The 24,353-nt window shown below is 46.3% G+C and overlaps 2 protein-coding genes across 13 annotated transcripts in view; both read left to right on the top strand.

The window, feature by feature from the left end:
* The window catches only part of DNAAF5 (dynein axonemal assembly factor 5), a 29,621-nt gene extending 16,837 nt beyond the window's left edge, over positions 1–12,784 (top strand). Inside the window, exons 8-13 of the mRNA XM_063344204.1 lie at positions 366–534; positions 3,450–3,597; positions 7,925–8,075; positions 9,332–9,488; positions 11,281–11,472; positions 12,015–12,784. Of these exons, the coding sequence (XP_063200274.1) occupies positions 366–534; positions 3,450–3,597; positions 7,925–8,075; positions 9,332–9,488; positions 11,281–11,472; positions 12,015–12,154 (957 nt within the window). The 3' untranslated portion in view covers positions 12,155–12,784. The remainder of the gene's footprint in view (positions 1–365; positions 535–3,449; positions 3,598–7,924; positions 8,076–9,331; positions 9,489–11,280; positions 11,473–12,014) is intronic.
* Positions 12,785–14,778: 1,994 nt separating this feature from the next.
* SUN1 (Sad1 and UNC84 domain containing 1) overlaps positions 14,779–24,353 on the top strand; it is a 35,052-nt gene continuing 25,477 nt past the window's right edge. For 6 of the 12 annotated variants that reach the window (XM_063345305.1, XM_063345306.1, XM_063345304.1 and 3 more), the window contains exons 1-2: positions 19,421–19,544; positions 20,034–20,145. Coding sequence is in view for 1 of the 12 variants with exons in the window: in XM_063345294.1 (XP_063201364.1) it covers positions 14,803–14,888 (86 nt within the window). In the remaining 11 variants the exon portion in view is untranslated. Of the gene's footprint in view, positions 14,889–18,440; positions 18,554–19,420; positions 19,545–20,033; positions 20,146–21,291; positions 21,678–24,353 lie in introns of those variants that run through there. The other 6 variants (XM_063345299.1, XM_063345297.1, XM_063345300.1 and 3 more) reach the window with 6 other exon arrangements.

Here is a 24,353-nt window from a genome sequence, read left to right as displayed (position 1 = left end):
CCCTCTCTGTTAATGCTTTAAAGCATTCTTAAATTAAGGAGAAAAATCACTACATCTTTTAAACTAGTAAGAGCTTTTTTATGATGTGCTTAGGTTTTGGGTAGGTTTTCAGGTGGATATGGTATTACGTTGCTGTGTTCCTTATGATTTCGTTTGGAAATCAGGGCACTTGTTTCATTTTGATTTAAAGTGAATGGATGTAGTATATTCAGGCATTAAAAATCAATCTTGATTGTCCAAGCAGAAACTATGGAAATTGTCTGTGTCCCTTCTGTTATTCTAGTATAATTATAAGTTTTAAAAGTTTTTTCTTTTTGTTAATATTGTTTCAGGTAAGATAAAGTGTCCTGTCTCTCTTTTAACAGGTAGAGGAAACAATGTCTTCATTAGCTGAAGTGCAGCAATTGGATAATTTTCTTTGTCTCTACAAACAGCATATAATTCAACTTCTGGAATGGGTTTCAGTATCACACAATAGTTGGACCTGCTATTCTCCAGAAATATTACAGTTAGATGTCATCGCAACTCATTCAGGTATGACTTATTTAGTAGTGTCATAGCTCACCCAGGTCAAAAAAATCATCTCCGTCGCCTGCAGACACATTGAGTTTTGTAATGAACAGTGTAATATTCAGAAACTCCACAAGAATATGATGGAAAGCAAAACTGAAAATGTTGAAACAGCTCAAATTCCAAAATACTCCTTGGCTGCAAGGAGCTTAGTAAAAGTGCTTATGTAAAAGTAAACTTTCAGGTGAATAAAACAGGTAAGGGTTATGGGGAAACGAACTGATGCAGCTTATGTGTCAAAAAAATTATCTATTTTTTCCATCTATTTGCTAGTCTTATAAAAGATACTATCTTTCTCTACAAATATTTCCTCACATACGTTCTTCAACACGTTCCCGTGTATAGATTAGCGGAACACTCTGGGGGATGATTCACCTAACTTGAGACGTGCACAGGGAGCACTGTTCCAATGCAGCTCTCAGGCCAGGGACGCAGTTTTAAGATGATTAAAACGAGAAGTCCTGTTTATTTGGCTTTTCCATTCTGTTAGTTAGAAAGGGGCAATTAAATGTGGACAGGTGTGTTTTAAGGGACTGTATCTTCTGCATTTAATCCTTTAATTTCAAAAAAGCCTCAACAACCCGATGTGAAGCACCGGCTTGCTGGTTTGTGCAGCATCCAGCATAAATACTTCTCCTTTTTTCATCTGTGGAACAAACGAAAAGTTTTCTCAGTGCAAGATCTGAGGGGCCAACTTGTCTGTATATTTGTGCTCCCATTTCCATGGCCGAGGGACTTCTAGACAGTCCCTCTGTTTTCCTTAATGCTAAATAAATCATCAGATGTCTGGGCAAACATTTTGGCTTGCACCCAACGCTGGTAATATGCTATTGTCTGTGTTTTCTGTCTGACACAGCAGCTCCTAGAGCTATTCTTTTTTTTTCTTTTTCTTTCTTTTCATTCCCACACAGAATGTTGTTTTTAATCAAGTTAATCAGGTTTACTCATTTCAATTTCTCAGTGTTTACTGGTTTTTGGGAATGTATACTTAAGCTGAAATTAGCAATGTAGTTTGTTTATTTTCCATCTGTTGAATTTGCTGTTATCAGTTTGATGTAATAGTAGTATCTTTCAAATGTCTCAGAACTCACACGAAGCAATGTATTTGGAGTAAATGCTGTGAAAATAAAGACCTATTTGTTGGCACAGAAACGGAGCGAACTGCAGCTCAACACCCTGTATTGCTTCAGTCTAGACAGTGAAGAGTTGGGGGGGGTTATTATTATTTTAAACGTTAAATTTCCAGATACTGTTAAATTCTAGTGAAACTGTTTTGGAATCTTGAATACTTCAATCTGTCCATTCCATGCGTGAGGAATATTGTCACGAGAAATGCCAGTGTTGTGTCTCCCTCTGGGAGGCTTTTCTGAATTCCTGGGCTTGAACGGAATGTACATCACAAGGATGCAAAGCTGAAGACGTTCCTGGAGGAAAGGAGTTTATTGCAAATATAGAGCAGAAAGAGCATTCTACAGCGAGAAGCTTGCAGAATAGGGCATGTGTACAGTCTATATGTATTCTTCCTCTTTAAAACTATGCAGATGTTAATCATTATCAAGCAGGAAGGCACAAACTTCCTTCTGTTTTGGGAAAATAATTTCTTCAAATGTTGGGATAACAGCTTAGGGGGTTTTGTCTGTTTTCTTAGTGGTGAAAACAGGATTCATCATAGGATGTGAAAACGTTAACAAACTGCAGAATGAATTTGGAAAATATTTTTATTTCAAATAGTAGCTTCTAAAATTCATTGTGTTTTAGATTGTCTTGTAAAATGCAAATAAGCATGATTTAAACACGGAGAAAGAATACTGCTGCAATAATTCTATTATCCGAGTTTTGGGGCTGACCCCTTCAAACACGGCCTTCCCTGTGCCTCTGGGACTCGTCAGCATCTTCCCTTGAATGCTGCATGGGGGGAACTTGCAAGAAGAAAAAAGCATAGTTCATGCTGCTGTTTGGAGCGCTGTCGTGGTCGTACCAGATCCGGTATAATTTCTCATTTAGTTCAGTAATGCCAGAGCTTTGTGCGTAGCCTCGAGCTCTGAGCTGCATAGTGAGCAGCGATGACCCCCCCCAGTGCATTAGTCCACCTGGAATGTCATCTCGTGCTGCTGGTCCCAGCAGGGAGCAGATGTCGTTGCTGTGTCCGTGCTCCGTAAGGCAATGCGGAACAGCTGTACCGAGCCAGCTAAAGGGGGTGCACCGATCTGGGGGGAGCACTGTGCTGCCATGGGTAAGGCTGGGCACCGCAGCCCACAGACTGGCAAGGGTGGGAAGGGCCCTCTGGAGATCATCTCCTCCAACCCCCTGCCAGGGCAGGGTCACCCAGAGCAGGTGGCACAGGAACGCGTCCAGGCGGGTTTGGAATGTCTCCAGAGATGGAGACTCCCCCACCTCTCTGGGCAGCCTGTGCCAGGGCTCTGCCACCCTCACAGCAAAGAAGTTGCTCCTCATGTTGAGATGGAACTTCCCATGGTCAAGTTTGTGCCTGTTACCTCTTGTCCTGTCCCCGGGCACCACTGAGAAGAGCCTGTCCCCATCCTCGTGACACCCACCCTTTCAGTATTTAGAAGCACTAATGAGATCCCCCCTCAGTCTTCGCTTCTTCAGACTAAAAAGACGCAAGTCCCTCAGCCTTTCCTCATAAGAGCGATGTTGTAGTCCCCTCATCATCTTTGTAGCCCGCGGAGGGTTCGCGTGGGTGTTTGTACACCGCCCGGCATGAGTGACACGGCTATGTCAACAGCTGCCATGCGGCAGTGGGAAGTTAAGTACTATTTTAACACCAGGCATATTACAAACTTTAACGCACTCACATATTAAACTTTAAATAGAAATTATTAGTACTCTGGAATAAGTCTTATGTGTTCATTTTTTAGGTCCTGTCATAGGTGAAGCTCTGAACAACTTTATTCTCATTCTTAAGACCTGTCTTCAGCCGAACAAAGACCCCCAGATGCGGTTAAAACTCTTCACTGTTTTGTCGCAGTTGCTCCAGAAAGGAAGTGAAACCCTCAATTCTCAGGGGTGAGTAGTGTTCCAATTTCACACAGCGATTTAACACTCCAGTGGCATTAAAAAGTAATGACCATGGTAGTTATTTAACCCCTAGAATTGTGTCCATGTCCGTATGTCTGGGAGAAGAAAGACTTTCCCACCGTCTTCTACAGCATATTTTTCTTGTATTTTTCAACACTGCTTAGAAGGGCGGAATGCAATAATTTAAAAAAATATAAATAAATTGAAGTCTGAGCTTCCTCCACTGTAGCCTTCCTGCCACTGCCACTATGGAGAATTAAAGTGGATGTAATGCAGATCTGGATGGTTTTCAAAAAGTAAAGAGCTGCAGTTGAAAAAATGTATGTTTGAAAGCAACGATGGGGATTCTTAGGAAAGAAATGGGAGGGGGGTAGTTGTTTTTATTTTTTTTCTTTTTTTCCCAGCCAACTCCTAAATCCTTGAACTTTGCCTGTAGTCATTGTAAGGGAACAATAAAACACCCCAAAACCCAGGCATTTAAAAACGCCCACGATATAGCGTGGTGTTTAAGAAGCATTAAACTAAGTGTTTGATAAGGAATTAGTGCTACTCTCAGTGACTGATGATGGAAGTCTCCTGTTGTTTGGCACTATTTATGCATTGCAAGTACAATCTAACTATAATTGACGGTGCTTATAAAACCCCTCCAGTTATAACAATCCCAACAGTGGGGCTCTTCTGCCGTTATTAATTTAGCCCTATTAGTAGTGCAAACACTTCTGCAAACTTGTCCTGAATGCATAAACCATATCTGCTCTGCTTTTCCCAGTGCCTGCTGTGTCTAGTATGTAAATGGGTTCTGATGCCTATTTTTTCATTTTTAAAGAACATCAATAAGTCAATCACCGTTAAGCGTTCTTCCTAAAAGTACTCTGATAGCAATGGTCATTTCTACTTAAAAGTTCTTTCGTGATTCTGATGAGCAAATTGGCAGTCGGTGGGCATTCTGGTACGTTGAACATTCGTTCAGGTTCCACGTGGCCTGTGAATGTAGATGTATTTTTACCATTTTTAGATATATTTAGTATATCCACGGCCTGCATCCTATAATGGGGGGAGGAGGAGGAGCCCTGATGTGTCCCTTCAGTGGGGGATCCCAGGTAAGCTGAAGAATCTCTGCTAACGCATCCCCTGATGGATTTTGAGCTCTTGCACTTAAGATGGAAGATGAAGAAGCTGTTCTTTTTTAACTGAAAGCTTCTGTGCCAAGTGTGTTGTTAGTTGCTTCCATATTTTCAGGATCCAATATTAAAATCACTATTCATATGAAAAATCTCTTCATAGTCAGTGGATTACTTGTTTAAACCATCATGTAAGTGAGTGGTAGTTACACGATCAATCTAGACATGCAAGAATCTTCCTGAAAGAGAAGAGAAAGAGAAGAGGAAGAGGAAGAGGAAGAGGAAGAGGAAGAGGAAGAGAAGAGAAGAGAAGAGAAGAGAAGAGAAGAGAAGAGAAGAGAAGAGAAGAGAAGAGAAGAGAAGAGAAGAGAAGAGAAGAGAAGGCAGGCACTTTTAAAACTATTTTAAGTGTTCCCGGATCTGTTTGTTGTAAGCTAATCTGTTATATCTCAATCTAATTTTGTTTTGAATTGCCTGGATTTAGGGTGTTAAGTTTGGAAAAAGCAAAAACACACACACACAAAACCCAAAAGGCGACAATCCACAAACACGTAAAGCTCAGTGCAGCAGTGCCGTAAAAGCAGGAAAGGAGCCAATCCAGAAGAAAAATGTATAAAAAATAATTAACGCAGAATGAAAGTTTAAGTATGTAAGCCCATAAAATGGGAGTAGCAATTTTAATGTAAACCCAAGGTCTGCTTTTTCTGTCTGCGTAAGAGCAAGGTGTTATTGTGCGCCCACATCACCTTTTAGTTATTTCATCCCCAGGTGAGAACCAAGTCTCAGCCCTGTAAATACAAAGAGCCCAGGGTGTGTTTATTCTTTCATGGAAATGACTCCCTTTTAGAATGAAGTTACCCAGATTTCCAGCAGTTAAGATTTGAAAATGGAAAGAGGGAGAATTTGACTGCATCAGCAACAGCAAAAACTGCATCTTAGTGTCAAGGAGCGGGAGTGTAGCGAGGCGGCGAGCAGCTCTGGTTACGCAGTCGCAGTCGCTGCTGGCAGCGGTTTGTTCCGCTCCTTCAAACCAGAAATTCGCACAGTTTGGCGAGGCCGGTTTTTAGTGCCCGTGCTGAACAGTTGTGTGGTCGTCTCCTTTTGTCTGAGCCTGACCTGACTGAGTCGGGTAATTGGCAGATACTGCTTTACTGATTCTATTTCAAGGCAGCGGAACAGATATTCTCACAACTAGCAGAGCATTGTGGTTAACATAATACTGCTGGAATTTACCTCTGTGGTTTGACAGATTGGGTTTTCTTTGCAGTTTAACAGAAGCTTTATGAAAAACAGAGGCAGCTATTTTTGAAAAATCAGATAGCACAAAGCTTTTTGGCTGTGGAGCTGAAAGGAAATTTGGAATGATGGTGATCATTATTTTTTTTTTCCAGCAGCTTTTTGAATAGAAAATTATTAATTCTCAAAAGTTTAAAATAATACATCTAAAGGTTTTTGACGAATTTAGATGTGTCTAACAGGGCGTCAGATTTGTTGTTATTACTGAACCATAGGTGCCATCTGCTGGGCAGGCGGCAGGGCTGACCCCGGCTGCTCGGGCACTGGGTGCTGCCTGGGCGCAGGGGCTGAGCAGCCGCCCGGTTTGTCTATTTTCATCCCGCTGGAGAGAGAGGTTCCCAGTTTGGTGCGTGCAGGGGACGGTGACAGCCTGGCAGGCCAGCAGGTCCTTCCTCAGTCGCATGGCAGCTGGGTGACAAGGTCTAGTGAGTCACAGGAAAGAAGTCAATACAATTAAATTTCTTATTACACTGATACAGTATTATTATGGAAGATTTTATTGCTGGATTATCATTGCCGGATGGTTTTGTTTTGCTGTTGTGGGGATTTTTTAAAAAGTACTTAGTGATAACTGTTTGTCATTAACATCTGCCCTTTACGTTCCTCCCGTGGCTCGTCCCAGCCCTGTCGGAGCGGCTGGGTCCCCCGGCAATGTGGGGCTCTCCCCAGCGCCAGCCGCAGCTCGAGCAGCTCCTTCCTCCCCTGCAGCCCCGGCTGGAGCTGGGACGTGGGCACCAGCCGGGTCTGGGGGGGGTTCCAGTGAGCAGGACGCGGGGCAGGGCGGATTCTGCCCATTATTGTCAGTGTTTCACACGCTGCCAGTGGCTTTTTAAGGCAGGGGGGCAGAGTGAATATCCTGAGCCGTAGTTATCCGGTCACAGCCAGGCACACGTGTCTCTGATGCAGCAGAGTCTTTTTTAACTTGGGTGTAAGATCTGTATCTTTTTCTCTTAATTTCAAATTGAGCTGGAATTAAACAGGTGCGAGGAGATGCTGCCGACTGATTGCGGGCTCTCGCAGCAACTTTTAGCATTATAATCGCCCATTCGATAGAGGAGGAAGACACATCAGCAAAAATATCACAGATTTGTGTGTTTGTGATAAAAACAAACTAGTATTGGGACTGGCAGCATGGGAGAATCCTGCAGAGCTCTCATCCCTGAGGGAGGGGAGTTTCTGAGCCAGGGGGAACCTGAAGAAATTCTTTGCTGTGAGGGGGGTGAGCCCCTGGCCCAGGTTGCCCAGAGAAGCTGTGGCTGCCCCATCCCTGGAGGGGTTCAAGGCCAGGTTGGACGGGGCTTGGAGCAACCTGGGCTGGTGGGATTGTCCCTGCCCAGGGCAGGGGGTGGCACTGGGTGGGCTTTAAGGTCCCTTCCCACCCAAACCATTCCATGGTTCCATAAGTATTGTGTGCAGCCCCCCTGCAGTACCAGCAGGCCGGGTCTCAGCAGCAGCGTTCATACTTCTCACATGGTAAATGCTTTTCACTGGACAGTCTCAAAGGGCCTCACAAATATTACTGGATCCTCACAGCGTTCGTCCGGGTGTTATCACCACTTCACAGACGGAGAAGATGAGAGAGGGAGAAGGTAAGTAGTGTTCCAAGATAACAGAGTGAGTCATGGGCATCGTCTGAAGTGGGAGAAAGTCTAGCCTCCCCTTTCCATGAATGTTAGGTATTTGTTTAAATATTATCTAGAAAAATTAAGCTATGAAAAGCTTATCAAATACATTATAATCACATTGGCTTATAAGATTTTATTTATTTTTTTACGGAGTCTTTTAATTTTCCTTTTCTGCCTGTGTTTCTATGACAGAAAATTCTCTTTTACATCCTGTCAGTCTCTTTTATCACTTTCTCATGAACCTTTATTTTGCTTTCTTATTTTTGGCTGCAGGCTGTTCCCTCGTTACCTTGAGACTGTGATAAAGGACATCCTGGCTCCTAATCTGCAGTGGCACGCGGGCAGAACGGCAGCTGCCATCCGCACCACGGCTGTCTCCTGCCTCTGGGCTCTTATTCACTGTGAAATCCTTGCACCAGAAGAGGTAAATTCTCCTGTTCTCATCAAACATACTTTGAAATCTTAGGCAGGAAGACATAAATGCAAGGGGAAAAAATAATAAATCCTTACTGTAAGTAATATTTTCTGATGGACATACAGTTTTCATAATAAAACTCATTCATTGTAATTGAGTATTAATAATTGAAAAGGTCAGCAGCGGAGGGGCGGTGATTTCCTGAGAAGAGGCCTGAGCTGTAGAACTCGCCGTGGGCAGACGTCGTAGGTGTTTGTTGTAGCACAAAATCCTGACCCCCATGAGCACGACAGCTCGGTCCTTGCATTATTGGCAGCGCCGGGGCCAGCCGGGACCTGCCTCTGCATCACGGGGCAGAGCCCAGTTGTCTGGTCGCCTCGGAGCCCGCGGGTCCATTGAGGGAAAAATCCCAAAGATTGCTGGGAAGGGCGGGAGGAGTTGGGATGGAGCTGGGGGGGGGCCGCAGAACCTGAAACAGAGCTAGCCAGGAGAACGCTTACGGAAACGTTACCCACCATGGTGATTAAGGATTAATTGAATCTGAGGGGGTTTTTGAAGCTTCTTTGATAGCAAAAATAGCATTTGGAAACGATGGACTGGAACTGTGTTAAATAGACGGGCATTTTTTTAAAATAAATAGAATTAAAATGTTATTAAGTGTTCATAGTCCTGATTGTCTTTATAACAGAACTTAATAGAACAAAGTGCTTAAACACCTGTAACTGGTTGATTGCACATACACAAAAAATATTTATATCGGACATTAGTCTTCTAGTTAAACATTTTTTCCGAGGCAGTGCCTTAATGCCTTTTGTGCATTCATGTATAGGAAATGCACATGCTCAAGTCAATGCTGAAACTCACTAAAACATCGTATTACAGCAGTCTCGCCTTAAAAGCTTCCTGTTAGACCAAGAGCACCATCTACTGGCACACACACATCACCCTCATCTCCGCCTCACTTAAAGTCCTGCCAACAATTTTTTAAAAATAAAAAGGCAAGGAAGTTTTAAGCTTTTTACAAGTTACATAAGACTCATCTGCATCTATACCGAGCATTCGTGAGCGGGATCATCGGCTGGTGGCAAAAATAGAGCTGAGTAACTTCAGGATTTTTAGGTTAACTTTTATAGTTCACTTTTTCTTTTTAAATTAAGTAAGCCAGCACCCGTCAGGCCTAATGGTAACTCGTGTAAGCAATACACATATAGTTTTAAAGTGACTGAAAAGCTCTTGTTTTTCTATGTTCTTCCTGTTAATTGTAGATCTTAAAAGTCAAAGACGGGCTAATGCCCCAAATTATTGCTGCCATGGATGAAGACTCTAAAATGACGCGACTGATGGCTTGTCGTATTGTTGGCGTTCTTTTAAAAGTCTGTGGGAGGCAGTTTGATGAAGATAACTTTACCAAGACCTACACAGGTGAGTGTAGAAGTTTAATTTTATTTTTTTTAATGAAAATCTCCACGTTGAACAATTACAGTTGCATTTTTACCTGAAGCATCGTAGTTACCTTAGTTTTGAAGGCGGCGACGCACGGTGCTGGAGCCGTAGGCAGATTCCTTGTGTATCTGCAGGACTCACCGTGCAGCTTGTCCCCCTCGCCGCACGTTCACTGCCGCGGGCAGCAGGGAGAGCACTGATGCAGACGAGGGGAATGACACGAACTGCTATGTGTCACTGTGTCACCCGGCTTTAATCCCACGTAAAGAGCAAAAAGCCTTTAAACAGCCTGAGGTGCGAATAGGGGCAGATTTTGTGTAGACTCAGTTTCTCAGTCGTTCTGATTTCGCTCCCATTCACATATTCTGATGCTATTTCTGTGTTCTCTTATCTGATGTTTTAACTGTTTGGGTAGTTCTACCCCAGAATCATTTTATAGATATTAAGGAAATGGGAAAAGTAAAGTGCCGCACAAAATCGTACTGTTTGCAGCATTTTTGTGTATGAGAGGCAATTTAATGCTGTAATCTTGCGGAGACTAAGATGTGATTTTAAACCGGTAAGCGAGACTGCTTGAAGTGTACACAGGGCACGTAGACGTGTTAGAAAATCAGGGTGTTCGGCACCGGAGCGGGTGTTGTGGAGTGTGACTCCGACGGCGCTTGCTCCTCGGTGTAGTAGCTTTTGAGCGGCGGGGTTTCATTTCACCGCGGGGGGGGATTGCAGACGAGGGGCTGGATGTCCTTTGGAAAGCGCTCGCTGCCAGTCGAGCAGAGCAGAGCGTGTCCCCACGTTACCGAGCGTCAGGCCACTAGATGGAACTTCACTCGATAGTACGGTCCCTGCGAGGCTGGCCGTGTCTGGGCCGCCTCGCTGCCTCCGTTAGCCTGCCTGAAATGACGCTCCGACTCGAGCGAAGCAAAGAGCAGTGCATTGTATAAACGGCAGGGACATTGTTCTCCCTGCTGTGGTTCAGAGTGCCAGGAGCAAACCGCTTCATTGTACCATAAATAGACCTGAATAGGGAGTGGGCTGGGCTTTTACTTATTTTAAAAAAAAAAAAAAAAAAAAGAAGGAAGAAGCAAACCCTAATCTAGAGTGCTGTCCCGTCACATAGCGCTGTTCTCTGTAACGCGGCTTGGCGTGAGGCTTCAATGCTGAACAACGAGCCAGGGCAAGTACGGTCTGCGCTATGGAGCGGGACTTGTGCTCTCAGAAACGTATACAAAGAAACCGGACTTTCACAAACTCAGCATCTTAATGACTGTTATTTTTTCTTACATGGCACAGTAGAAATCTGAACAAGAAGCATTTTTATTTTGGAGAAATACATGAGCAGGCAATTTTCAAAGTGTATTTTTGCATCTTGCTTGTTCAAATAGGCTGCAATGCAGTCATTCACTGGAACAGTAATATTTGATAGAAATACCGTGCTTTATAGAGCAGAAAAGTACTTAAACTCTGCACTGCTGTAATACATTAATAGACCTTCATAGTACCTTGTTAGGAAGAGTGCTAGAGAATGTGCAACTAATCTAAATAATTTTGTGCATTTCTTTGAATATTTTTGGCAACATAATAATCCAGTAACAATGCACTGTGTGCTCTTGGGAGCAATGTCCTACACGTATTCCCAACGTGCAACAGACAGGAACATGGCATCAATGCAACGATAATGTCAGTGATGAGAAAATACCTGTTGTTTTTTGAAGTGCAGAAGCTAACTTGGCTCTTCACCGTGCTGTTTGGTGATGTTTCTGCTCCTTTCCAGAAGTTCTAAAGCGTCTGGATGATGCTTCATGTGACGTTCGACTGGCAGCTGCTCGCACCTTGGCCCATTGGTTCAGATCATTGAAAGACAGCGAAGTGAGATCCGCCATGGAAGCTCAGGTTGAGTTTCTGTACCAAGAACTGCTGATACATCTCGATGACCCAGATGAGAATACCCAAAAGGCAGTCCTAGGTAAGACTTTCAGCCATATGTGTTCTTAACAATTTTAGCGACTTTTAAATCATGCTTTCAGGTGTTAGATGAAAATGGCACATACAAGTAGAGGCTGATCAGCCAGGCTGGCGTCACTGGAAGCCCTCCTTTGGGTGTCAGTGCGAGCTCAGGCCTCTCCCCGCATGCAGAACGTGAGGCTCTACCTCGCCTTCACCAGAGGGGGAACGTGGGGGTACCTGCTGTCGGGAACATGGGGGTGCCTGCGGTGTCCCGAGACTTTATAGGTGGTACGGGAGATGAAGCAGAGACACGAACCATTGCGGGATGTGACCGCATCCCAGCTTGCTTGGTGGGTTCTTTGGGATTTATTATTGTTTCGGTCTGTGGTCAAGCACGTCAATGTCAAAGTGCAGACCTCGGCAAATGAGTGAGGAACCAGGTTATCATGACTGTGCAACTTGTAGAACAACTTCCAGGGTAGGTTTCGGCTACTTTGAGGGAACTTGGATAGAGAAAGACAGAGCAGCCGATGATGTAGAAAACATATGTTTGTTTTACAGAAGTTTTAAAAGAAGGAAGTGATATATACCCAGAACTGCTGGTGAGAGAAATCGAAGGGGCTGTGCACAAGCACCGAACACCAGCCTATTGCAATCAACTGCTGCGTCACATTCAGTCAGCGCGAGAGTCGGCTCCATGAATCGCTGCTGAAGTCTCGTTAGGGAACTGGATTGGAAATTGGTATCATCGGAATTATTTTCCTATTTTCACTTGCCTAAGAAAGGCTGAGCAATAAATAGATCGGGTTTTCTTTGTAAGTTCACCATTAGCTCAATTAAAAGCCCAACTGGCACAATTCTGTGTTCTTTGCCGTTTGAGCAGTTCTTTGTATTTGCTAGCAATAAAACCATGTTTTCATTCACTTTGCATTGGAAGTTTCTCAGATACAAGGTTTAAAGGAGGACTGGTTTTCAGGAATTTGATGCTATTTATAATTGAGAAAGATAATTTATTTAACAAAGTAAAGTCTAATGTCGAAGCTATTAATGGAATTCAGCGAGGACTCTTTCAAGGAGCATTTCAAACTCCGGATAATATTCAGACTTTTCAGAGTCAGGTCTGTGAGGATCAGCTTTATCAGCAAAAAAACCAGCCAAACTTCTCTTGCATAATGCAGCAAAATTTTGTAGCGTTTTGAGTACTCGTACGTACTGTGCTGGTACAATAGGGACGTATTCCGAGTAGGTGTCACTGAAGGAATAGTTTTTCTTGTCATTGTATTACATTTCATGACTGAGAATAAAGCTAACCTTTTTTAGATTAAGGTTTATACATGGGAGGAAACGTGCTGGTTTGTCATTGAGATTAACAGTATTTATATGTTTGTATTAAATATATTGCGTCTCTGGTTTTTATGTTTATACCATTGTGCCTTGGAAAGCAAGCAACGTTTGTTTGCATATTACTTTGAAATGAAATTAGGTTAAAGCTTGATTTATTTTTTTAAAAGACCTTTGTAGTGTGTAGTTGCAGTGTCGTCTTATATTCTCAGCCATGTAATAAAGTAAGTGAGCTCCTTGGTTCTTGTCTAAGTCGTCGTGGGTAGTGTGCTGTTCCTTGCACGCACAAATCATGGAAAATCAGGATCCTGACTTATTAATTTTTTTAATTATCTGTATTATAGACAAAAAGTGCTTTTGGGGTTCTATCTCCCAGGTGGCTTGGCTTTGTATCGAGTGTGAAAACGGGCTCGGTGGGGTTTGGTAATTCTCCTCACGCTGTGGTAAGGATAGAGAATAACCAGGTAGCTGCTTAGTGATCCAAAAGCCATTTTGCATTCCCGTAGAACGGGATACTCGGTTTAAATCATATGTACTCTTTGTGAAGTTGTCTTTTCTTTAAATGAAAACCCAAAATATAACCATTCCTGTCTTGAGCAGTTGACAATAGCTATTAACTATGTAAATCGCTGTCACTGGAGGGTCAGACGAAGTTCTTAGGAGGCATGATACGAGTGAAATAAAACTCCCTGGAAGACACTGAATGGACGTTGTGGCATCTCCAGCCTTGGAACCCTCCAAACCTGACTGAGCCCAGTCCTGGGAAAGGGGCTGGACCTGCCCCCACTTGGCCAGGGATGGGGACTGCCTCTTCTCCGGAGGGCTCTTCCAGCCTCAGCTGTTCTGTGAAACTGGTTCCTGACTAAAAAAGCCAGTTTAATTAGACTGGAAATAACTATCCTAGCAGAGCCCTTACAGTTTTCATTCAACACTCTGTTCTCAAAAAATAACGTTTCAAAGCGCCGCAAAGCAGCGGGTTCTTCCAATGCAACCGAAAGTTTTGCTGCAGCAACAAGAACCCGGTTCTCATTGTAAAGTTCCCTTAAAAGGCCACCAAATCAACCCTACTCAACGTCACTACAGGCACAATTTTTATTTAGGTTCCCATGTTGGCAAAACTTAGATTCTTTCACTTTGCCACTGACTGCAGCCGCGTGATAGCTGCAGTACCAATGTTGCACAGGTGCTTTTAATTACTCTGGTCATCTAAAGAAGAGATATTTGAAAACTTCAAATGCGGGCCTAGAGAAGAAAAGAGAACCTTCTTAGGTGAAGTGAAACCTAGTCAAAGTTTTTCAAGATGCTCTGAAGCTGGGGTACAAATAGGAGGAGCTGAAGCTCTTACTTGCTATCTTCAGCAGGCCGGGAAAGTTTTTTTCTGTGTATGTTGAGCATTTTGTTATCTTCTGGAACAGTCCGTGGTGGGATGCCTCCCAAAGAAAAATCTCCGCATCATCCAACAAACCAGCTTTTGTCTTCAGAGCCAGCAGAGCTTTGTGAATTGAATGTTCTAATAGCAAACCAGCAGCCTGGTCGTGTTTACGCACGTGTGACCAACTAGATACCCTCCGCCACCTCCTTTCATTAGAAAGTGTTTTGGACACAGGACTTCAACAATATGTCCACCCTGCTTATCGGCTACCATCCTGCCATTTATGTAGCCCAAATTTCTCAAATCCCTTTGCAAAGAAGTGCTATTATCCAGTCTCCTGGGGATGGTATATGAGCCTGGGTTTTAAAGGTATTTTCCTCGAGACTCAGCTTTCTCAGCTTCAACTTTTACTGCAACAGCAGGAACACAAGTGAAATAGATAATATTTTTTCTGTTTTGCTAGACCAGCTGTTATAGGTATTAGATTTTATTTGCACTCATTGCATAACGTTACTAGGATCATATTTATTACGTAACTTTTAAGCAAGGACAATTTTGGGGGGCAAAACTGTTATCTCGAACTTTCAGGCCCTTAAGATAAGCAGGCTTTAGCCCTGCCCTTCCTGTGACGAACAGATGCGTCTCTCTCTTCGCCCTCGTAAGCTCCAGGAGCTGTTGAGGAGGATCCTGGGACTTGGATTCTCAGCAAAACAAAGTCTTTGGTAAGTGCATGCATTTGTCTAACTGAATATAGAATCTTTTAAATATGTGTTGGCTACCTTAAATAGAATCAATTAATTAGCCATTGAGAGGGCACTGTCAAATGAGGCACTTGGACTTGGAGAGAAAGCCTGCACCACAGAGCGTTTTTAGGAGAGCCTGGAGGTTACGCATGTTCCCAGATCCATCCGCTTCTCCTCCACGCGGGTCCTTTGGCAGATCTCAGAGGTGCTTTGGGCAGGTTGCAGACGGGCGGCAGCCGCTGTCTTGGCTGGGTCCACCAAAAAGATGCTCCGAGGCACCTGGGCTGCTTGTCCTGCGCAGCGTGTGCCCCAGGGACCAGCTCCAGCTGTACCCGGAAAGGTCTTAGAAACTGCAACAACCCATCGGAACTCCAGCCTAATCTAATCTCTGCCTGTGGAACTTCAGCTATTACAGTATAACAACTTTCCCGTTATAACTGGAAATAACCAGAAATAATTACACTAGTATAGCATATAGTATAGTTTTACTATATAATAGTATAGTATATAGTATAGTTTTACTGCATAGTAAAAATATATACTATACATATACTATACATACTATACTATATACTATACTATTATGGTATCGTATAACAATAATATTTATGTTATTATACTATAAGTTATTTATTGTTTTATTTGCAATATTTAAGTGATACTACAATAGCTATAGTTCTCTCTAGATTAGATTAGAGTTCTGTTGGGATATTGCATAGGCTTTATCTCCCTTGGGGGAAGTGCCTCATCTGCGCAACATGAACAGACCGTAGCGCTGCCCCAGAGGTGCAGGAACATCCTGGTCTGCGGGAGTCGGCTGCTGATCTGAGAGGAGCCGAGTCTTTGTTTCCTTTGCCAGATCCGGGGTAGGCTCGCTGCATGGGAGGGTGAGCAATGGCTGGCTGGCAGAGAGGACCAGAGCTGGTCCTGGAGGGCACGTAATGGCCTGCTCTGGGCCTCAGCCCTTCTCCTGAAGCTCTAACTGTGTTTTAAAAAGACAGAAAGAAAAAAAATCTTATTAGGCAGCTGAAGGATCCACAAAAATGACAGTTAACCGGCTTGTGTCCATTTACTGAGATCAATCCCCAGGGAAGCCCCGAGCCGCAGTATCTGAGATGCAGCAGCAGACGAGAGCTGTGAGGAGAACGGCTGCGCTGCCGGCCTGTCTTGCATGTAATCGGCTTTTCTTGTTAACGGCTGAAATCCCCTGTAAGTCAGGACCATGGCAGCGTCCCCTGGCAAAATTGAATTGAAGTGCTTTGCAGCCCCCTCTTCCCTGATAACCTAATTGCTCTGCGTGGAGCACCCATTGCCTTTGGCTGCCAGCACCCATGGCGCAGGGAAGGGGCCCTCCTCAGTTTAACCATAAAGTGTGATCCAGACGGCGAGAAACTTTGTCTTTAATAAGCAAGAAATCAGATTTCCAGATACTTTAGGTGATTTTCATACTAATGCGTATATACAATCATCTCCCCACCCTTGGACATAAAGGTCACCAGGCTTCCTCACGCTAAGGAACGATTCCACAGCGTCCCCGTTGCCCAGCACATACCCGCCACACGCTGCCACCGACCCCCGGGCTGCTGCTGAGCTCCCTGTCACTCTGCCAGCGTTCCCCAGCCTGGGGAGCGGTGACCTGGTCCCCTCGCTGCCCTGTCACACCTGTCACTGTCCCCTGCTCAGCACGCTGGCACCAGTGCTGCACGTACCCGCAAACACACAGCTGGCCCTCCACAACCCCGGGAAGGGCAAGGCTTCCCCCTTCCCAACCTGCAGGAACATGCCGTGCCCTGCACCCAGCGTCACCAGTCAGAAACACACTGCCACACTGGTTTCTGTCACTGTCAGTCCCCGTGGGGACCTGTACTTTTGTAGTTGACAGCAAGGGCTGGAACTCGGAGCAGAACAGGTTTGCTCGGGGTGAGCACAGGAGCGCACTGGGAACGGGAGTGGGAATCGCGCTGGGAAAGGAAGGAAGCAAAAATGTGGGAATCACGGTGGGAAGGTACGGAAAGAAGGGGTAGGACTAGGGAGATGTGGACCTTGGATTGGTTTGGCCTTGTATCGCAGTTTCCCTATACTGGGCATTAGTTAAAAAAGCTTTTTTTCCCTAAATTCTTAACTGCCCTCTGGAGTGTTACAACTGAAACATTTTTCATACGATCAATTTTTATTCTTATTGACAATTTTTCTACAGACTTCAGCTTAGCCAATAAAATTAAGTGAGCCCACTTTATGTTCAGAGCTCATTGTTGGATGCTGAAAAACTTAGAATTTTGTTTGCCTCAGAGCAGTTTCTTCTGAAACATGGCAAAATTAATTCTCTATATGTACCAGCTCCTTTTAACAAAACTGGGACATCCAGCCGAGTTCCCCTTAAATCCCAGAAGCCAAAGGCTCTATTGCTCCTCACAGCCAAGGAGTGGAGGGAAAGCTGAGTGTAAGCCATCCTCCTCCAGCTGCTTGGCCGGCTCCTGATGGAAAAACAACTGCTGGGGACAAGCCCGAGCAGCGCAGGAGCTGGAGCAGGGCCCAGGGAGCGAGCGGGAGCTGGAACAGGGCCCAGGGAGCGAGCGGAAGCCGGAGCGGGGCCGGGGAGCACACTGTGCCCCGTCCTGCCGGCAGCGAGTGCGGCTGCACGGCGGGCTCCGGGGAACAGCGCAGAAACATCCCCGAGAGCGCCTGGCCCTACAGCACCAAAGAATTCCAGGGAGATTAAAACTATGAAGTGATTTTGCCCTATCTTAACCCCTTATACATTACATAAAGACAAGAAAACCAGGTGTGGGCTGCATACAGAAGGAGAGGGCGGTCAGAGAAGTGAGGCGATTCCTGCAGAGCATCCAGCCATCTGCCGGGAGCGGCTGTGCCTCGGGCCAAATCCCCTCTGGGTGTCCAAGTGTTGCCGGGACCAGCTCAGCTTCGGCTGCAGCATCTTAAAACTTTCACATAGCTACAGAAAAACTCTTTTAAAACAAACAGTAATTGCCTAAAATGCTTTTACCCATTTTGTATCCAAACAAGTACATAGAGTCTATAGATATAGTCACATAGATATACAATCACATATTTATCATCCAGTCTTTCCCAGCAAGCTGTCATTTCTCTTGCGCACACACAAGTAAATAACAATTCTTGGCCTGACGACCTTTTCTCGAGTGAGCCGTTCCCTGTGCTTCTCTTCCCTGCCGTTTGAACCGCCCTGGCGGTTGCATTGCGCCCAGCGTTGCGATGCCCAGAGAACCGCAGGCTGGGGGAGACCAAAGGTGTCGCAAAACCGTGACTCAGGCACCTGTTTCAAATTGAAGGTATTTGCAGACATTCCGGGACTCATTCCACACCACGAGTCCTCTGCTAAAAGCAGGCCCGTGACATTTCTTTGCGGTGGGGCTGTCCGGCGGCCACTGCGGCCTGCTGCTGGCACCGGCGACGCTCGCGTGAGCACGATCCAGCAGGCTTAAATTCCGCCGAGGGGCTGGGAGTGTTGTGTAAGTGCCAGAAGCCTTAGAGGAGAACAGCAAGCGAAAGGGAAAGAAAATCCAAAACGGGCTGAGTGGGAAGGGAACGGCGAGGGGAGAAGCAGAAATACTGGGAAAGAAAGTCAACGAGAATCCAAGCAGCAGAGGCAGAAGTGAAAATTAGAGGTAACTCTCCCTGCCTCCTTGGCCTTTCTCAGCCCAGAGGCACCCACAGCTCCATTTTGTGGAGGGGCAGGCCGCCAGCAAGACGGTGCTGCCAGAGGGAAGAGCCCGAGGCAGGAAAGGGCAGCTTCAGGGGAGACGGGTCCAGCATGGAGGGGTGTCTGCTGAGGAGGAGGGAAGCCCCGCGATGAGCCCTGCTGTGTGAGGGGCTGGGTTTGAGGGGAGCGGGGTGTGAGGGGCTGGGTGTGAAGGGACTGTGTGAGGGATGGTGTGTGGAGGGCTGTGAGGGGAGCGGTGTGCGAGGGGCTGTGGAGGACGGTGTGAGCGGGCTGTGAGGGGCTGTTGAGGGCGGTGCGTGAGGGGCTGTGGAGGACGGTGTGAGGGGGGCGGGGTGTGAGGGGCTGTTGAAGGCGGTGTGAGGGGGGCGGTGCGTGAGGGGCTGTTGCGGGCGGTGCGTGAGAGGCTGTGGAGGACGGTGTGAGGGGGGCGGGGTGTGAGGGGCTGTTGAAGGCGGTGTGAGGGGGGCGGTGCGTGAGGGGCTGTTGCGGGCGGTGCGTGAGAGGCTGTGGAGGACGGTGTGAGGGGGGCGGGGTGTGAGGGGCTGTTGAAGGCGGTGTGAGGGGGGCGGTGCGTGAGGGGCTGTTGCGGGCGGTGTGTGAGGGGCTGTTGCGGGCGGTGTGAGGGGGGCGGTGCGTGAGGGGCTGTTGAGGGCGGTGTGAGGGGGGCGGTGCGTGAGGGGCTGTTGCGGGCGGTGCGTGAGAGGCTGTTGCGGGCGGTGTGAGGGGGGCGGTGCGTGAGGGGCTGTTGAGGGCGGTGTGAGGGGGGCGGTTACGGCGGGCGGGCCTGGCCGCAGAGGGGGGCGCTGGCGGCACGCGCCGCGCGGGCGGGGCGGGGCGGGGCGGGGGCTCCCGGCGGCCTCGGCAAAGCGGGCGGAGCCAGGCCAATCTCTGCTGCCGCCGCCGGCTCTGCCTGTCCCTCGCTCTGCCGGCGCCAGGTAACCCCCACCCCGGGCACCGGCACCCCCTCTCCGCTGCCTCCTGTGAGGGGGAGCCTCTCCCTCCCCGCGGCCGCGCTGGGGCGGGCGGGGGTCTCCGCTTTCTCTCAGGGCTCAGGCCGCGTTTCCTCAGAGCGCGGGGGGGGGGCTGGCAGGCAGCTCGGCGCCAGCCCGTTCCGGCCGTTGCCGCGCTGACAACCGCCCCCGGTTCCCTGTCGCCCCCTGACCGGCGGTAGGTGCCGCTCGCTCCCCCCTCGCCCGCCCGCCGCCGCTTCCCGCCGTGAGGGCCGGTCCGCGGGCGAGGCGGGCTCCAGGGCCGCACTAGGCGGCCGCCCGCATGGGAAGCCTCGGGGCGTTGTGTCTCGGTCCGGGCGGGGAGGAGATCGGCTTCCTCCTCCTCGGCTCGGGCAGCGGTGCCGGCAGGGCGGGCGGGCGTCGCGTTGGAGAGCGGGCTGGGGTTGCTGGGTCAAAATGCTGACCTCTCTTTAGAGACCGAAGTTATTTGGATCGGCGCTGGAAGGAGAGAGACAAATCTGTGCCGTGGCTGTCTGCCTGCTTGGGTGCCTCTTGGCCTGGCACTTGGAGCGTTTTCTTCTCAGAGGTAACTATAACCTGCAGCTTTCGACTCTGATTTAGAAAGAATTGATAAGTGTGCTGTGGTGCCTGTGTTCACTGCAGCTGCTGAGCTTTAGTGCAAAGGTAACGTATGGCAATTGGTGTGGTCTGGTGCCGGGTACTGCCGAACCTGTCTTGGCTGCCCTCCCTTGTTGTCACCTCAGGGCAGCTGGTGTCAGTGAGCTGCTGCTGTGGGAAAGTGGTGTTAAGCAGAGAGGGTTTCACTGGAAAAGAGTTCGGCATCATTCACTGAGTGAGTGAGTGCTTGTTGTTTTGCTGCAAAATGTGATATTTCAGTATTGTGCTGATCTCGAGATGACAGAGTGGTGTTCCTGGTGCAGTGATCACGTTTGGCAGCCCTTCGGTAACCACAGGGGTGGAAGTGTCTGAAGTGCGCAACTGTGCCTGTTTTCTGTCAGTCTGAAGAAGTTTTATGTCTGTTGGGAAGAAAGAGTATTTGGTTTGCCTCATTTTATGTCCCTTTATTTATTAAAAGAAGGCATTGTTTGTAATATAGGAAAGGAAAATCTTGGCTAGCAAATTCCAGGTTCTGCATCTCGCTTGCAATCCTCCTATCCCCTCCTGGTTTTCACTTTAACATTTCACAAAAAGGAAGTATTTCTTTGCTCACTTTTAAAAACAAAAATTTCTTAGTGCTTTGCAACAGACTTAGAGGCCAATGCTTCTGTTGAATTTCCAAGTTAATGTCTGGTTTTCCCTCTCATCTATGGGGAAGAGGTATTATGAGCAGTAATTGCTAGTATTACTATTTGCTGTTTTTCATAATAATGTTATGGGAGCGCGCTGCAGGCTTTTGCGTTGTAAGTGATCTTATTGACAAGCTTGGTAGGCTTTTTACGGTGCTATATTAGTAAATACGGCAGATATATATCATCTGCCCTTAAATCTGTGCTACTTGGCTTGTGCCCGGGTGACTGCGGCCATCTCAGGGTGCGGGAGTCAGCGGCCTTACAAAGGGTAGGCTGTCGGTGTGGGTTTCAGTTAGTTCTGAGGCGCTCTGGGAACGCGAGATCCCGGGTAAAACACGCCTTTCGCCCCCCGCCGGCGAGGTGAGGGTTAAAACGCGCAGGCGTGACGTACCGGCCGTTTGTTTGGCGCGCGCTCCCGGCGCGGCCCCGCGGCCCCTCTGTTCGAACGGCCCCGGAGCGGCGGGGCCGGGGCCGCCGCACCCCGCGGCCTTTGTTGGGGCCGGGCAGCCATTTTGGGACCCCGCGGCGCGGCGCGGCGTGTCCCGGGGGCGGGCAGCGCCCGCCCGGCCTCCCCCCACGTCTGCGGCGGCCTGGGGAGGCCGATGGGGGAGGCCGCGAGCGAAGCGCCGGATCTCGCCGAACGCCGCGGCCCGGTGCGGCCTGTGCGCTGGGCTCGGGGTGTATGTGTGCTTCACTGTGAGGCAGCCTGGGCTGATTCCCGGCTCGTAAAATGAGTCGGTGTCTTCCCGCGCGGCGTTTGGTGCTGTGTGTGTAAACAACGAACGCTACTGTTTGACCATAGCCGAAGGTATACCTGGTCTCTATCAACCTTTCTTTTAAAAGCCATTTGAAAGGGTTCTTAATGTGAATATGCAATATCACCGCTTTGTGAAGAACCTCTTACTTTTGTCAGTATGTTTGCAGTTTGGCGCCTGTGTTTTGGGGATCTTTGCCATAATATTCAATGGTAACATTTCGTTTAAAATGTAAATTTTATTACTTACGACCTCTTTCTTTGCTTGCCTTTGTATGTTTGTTTTAAAGGAATGCCAATGCTTTAAGAATGTATGTTTTAATGTTGATTTAGCTCGGAGCTCTTTGCTCTTCAGCCTGTTTAAACTAGTAGTTAATTGGGTATGTGGAAGCATTCTTCGTAGAGTATATTTACTTAGGAATTTGCCTCTTTTTTCTTTTTACCAAATTTTAATTTTATTGGTTATTCTGAGAGAAATAAATAAAATTTGACATTACCAATAACAGTAGCTTGCTCTCAGGAACTGATAGGGTTGCATGCTCCGGTTTCATTGTTGTTAATAATTTTCCCAAAAGTCTCTTTAGCTTTTGTGGCATTAGTATGTTACATCATGACTTAAACTTAGTTTATTTGCTTTAAAAGATAAGGATAGAATAAGCTCTACTTGAGGTAGTACTGTCAACATCTAAGACTTTAAATGTGTAAATTTTTTACCCCTTGTAATGTAGAAAATAAGACATGCTTTCTTGCAAATTTTCTCAATTCTATAACAGACTTCCTGGTGAATATTTCTACTCTGCCAGGGTCTCGTTTGTGAAATAGCAATTACCACTTCCTTGGTCACAAAGAGTGGTTGTGAGGAAATGCCTAGATAGTATGTTGATAGAAGTCTATTTATGTACCCAAAAAGACTTCAGTGGTAGTTCACCCTTGTCCTTGCCACGTGCTTGCAGAGTATATACGATGTGTGTTTGGTGCTACTTCCCCTCTTGTGATGTTTCTGTGCTTAAAGGCCACTATCAGAGCATTTCATCACCTTCCTTGAAAGCCAGGACGCTTTCTGCAGCTGTACTAGGGTACTGAGGCCGGCTGATTCTGAAAGTGATTTTCAGATAAACAGGCTTATGAGGTAGTGGTGCGGTCTCATGTCACTCATACTTCATAGCCCACATCCTCTGGAGGCAGCCAAGGGGCTTTGTGCAAAGGTAAATTCTGATGCACTGATTACAGGAACCCCTCTGCTTCCTTGTGTTCTGCCCTTCTACTCTGCTCATTTATTGTAACGCTGATTCAGTTGAATTGCAAAGGAGTGGTGACACTTGAGATGATTGTTGTTTTCTGCATTTCCAAAAAAAGCAAATAATCCAGCTGCTGCCTCTGCAGGAACGTGGAAGGTAGCTCATAAGTTGAGGCACATTCTAGTGTCCGCTTGTGTTCTAGCTGAAATGTGTGCTTCTTTTTAATTGCCTTTAGGTTATCCTATAAATGACCTCTTATTGCTTGGTGGGTTCTTTCACTATACATCCCTTAGTACTTAGGTATTTATGGGCTTCTGAGGGAGGAAAAAAGGCTACTTGAAGGCCCAATAATGCTTGCAGCAAAGCCGATACCAAAAGCCTATATGAATCTGAATCCAGACAGATCTATGGTACCTAAACCAGAAATCTGCTGGGAACCCACAAGTGTTTGTTTAAACTGGAACTAAGTCCTGTGTCTACCCCTCAGGTTCTCTGCCAAGTTTTGTGGTTTTAAATTTCAAAAATATTTTATTGGCGTGTTTCTGTTCCAGTTGTATATGAAAACTTCATAAATGAGAAGAAATAATATATGAAAGGTGGGAGTGCTGTTAAACATGAGTGAACAAATTAGAGGGAGTTATTGTCTTCTACCCACCCTTGGTCTGTTCCATAGTTTAAAGTTCTGCTGTAATAAGCATTTAGAATATTTCTCGATAAATTGGGTTGACTGTTTGTTTTGTGGAGTCTGTTTTGAAGAAATGGATAACTAAAATTAAGCTATTGAATTAGTAGCCAAGTTTTTTTTAAAAGAATCCAGTTCAATAGTAAATTTTAGATGCTTGTTTTTGAAATTGTGGTGGTTATCTCTGAAGATTATTTTCAAGTTCTGCTTAAGTCAGTTAAGTCAGTTTTGTTTTGAAAAACTGAGTAAATGTTTTTCCCGTTCAGTCTGAATTAATTTTAGAGCATCAGACAATGAATCAAACCAAGCCCCTGAATGTTCTAAGAGTGATTTCTAACTATGTGATGTCCCAATGGTAAAACCTGTTATCTTTACTGGAGATCTGGTGCTATGAAAACCAGCTATTAATAGACCTCTGCATAAATATCTCCAAGGCTTTTCAGTTAGCCATGCCATTGTCAAGTACGTATTTTCTCTAATACTAACTTAATGATATATTTCAAACCTTAGCAAATAAGAAGTATGATGTAAATTCTAGCATTTTATTTAGAAGTCAAGTAAATGGAGAACTGGTGGGAAGGGGGAAAAGAACAGGAAAGAAGCTGAGCCAGTATGTTATTTTTCAAAGCCTGCCTTTGCCCTGCCAGTATGGGTAGCAGAGGCAGAGGGAGGGGTTGGGTAGCTACTGAAAGGTCACTCACATAGTCTGGCTTTCCATGTGGGAAAATATCGCTGGGTGTCAGAAGCATGATATCAGCTATTGAGTTGCCAGTTAAAAAGTAGATTTATTGATGAAATGGTGTGTGCTAA

The sequence above is a fragment of the Chroicocephalus ridibundus genome, chromosome 8, assembly GCF_963924245.1.
Source record: "Chroicocephalus ridibundus chromosome 8, bChrRid1.1, whole genome shotgun sequence".
In the NCBI taxonomy this organism is placed as follows: Eukaryota; Metazoa; Chordata; class Aves; order Charadriiformes; family Laridae; genus Chroicocephalus; species Chroicocephalus ridibundus.
The sequence above is the reverse complement of the archived record's forward strand: the minus strand, read 5'-3'. Positions and strand labels throughout refer to the sequence as shown.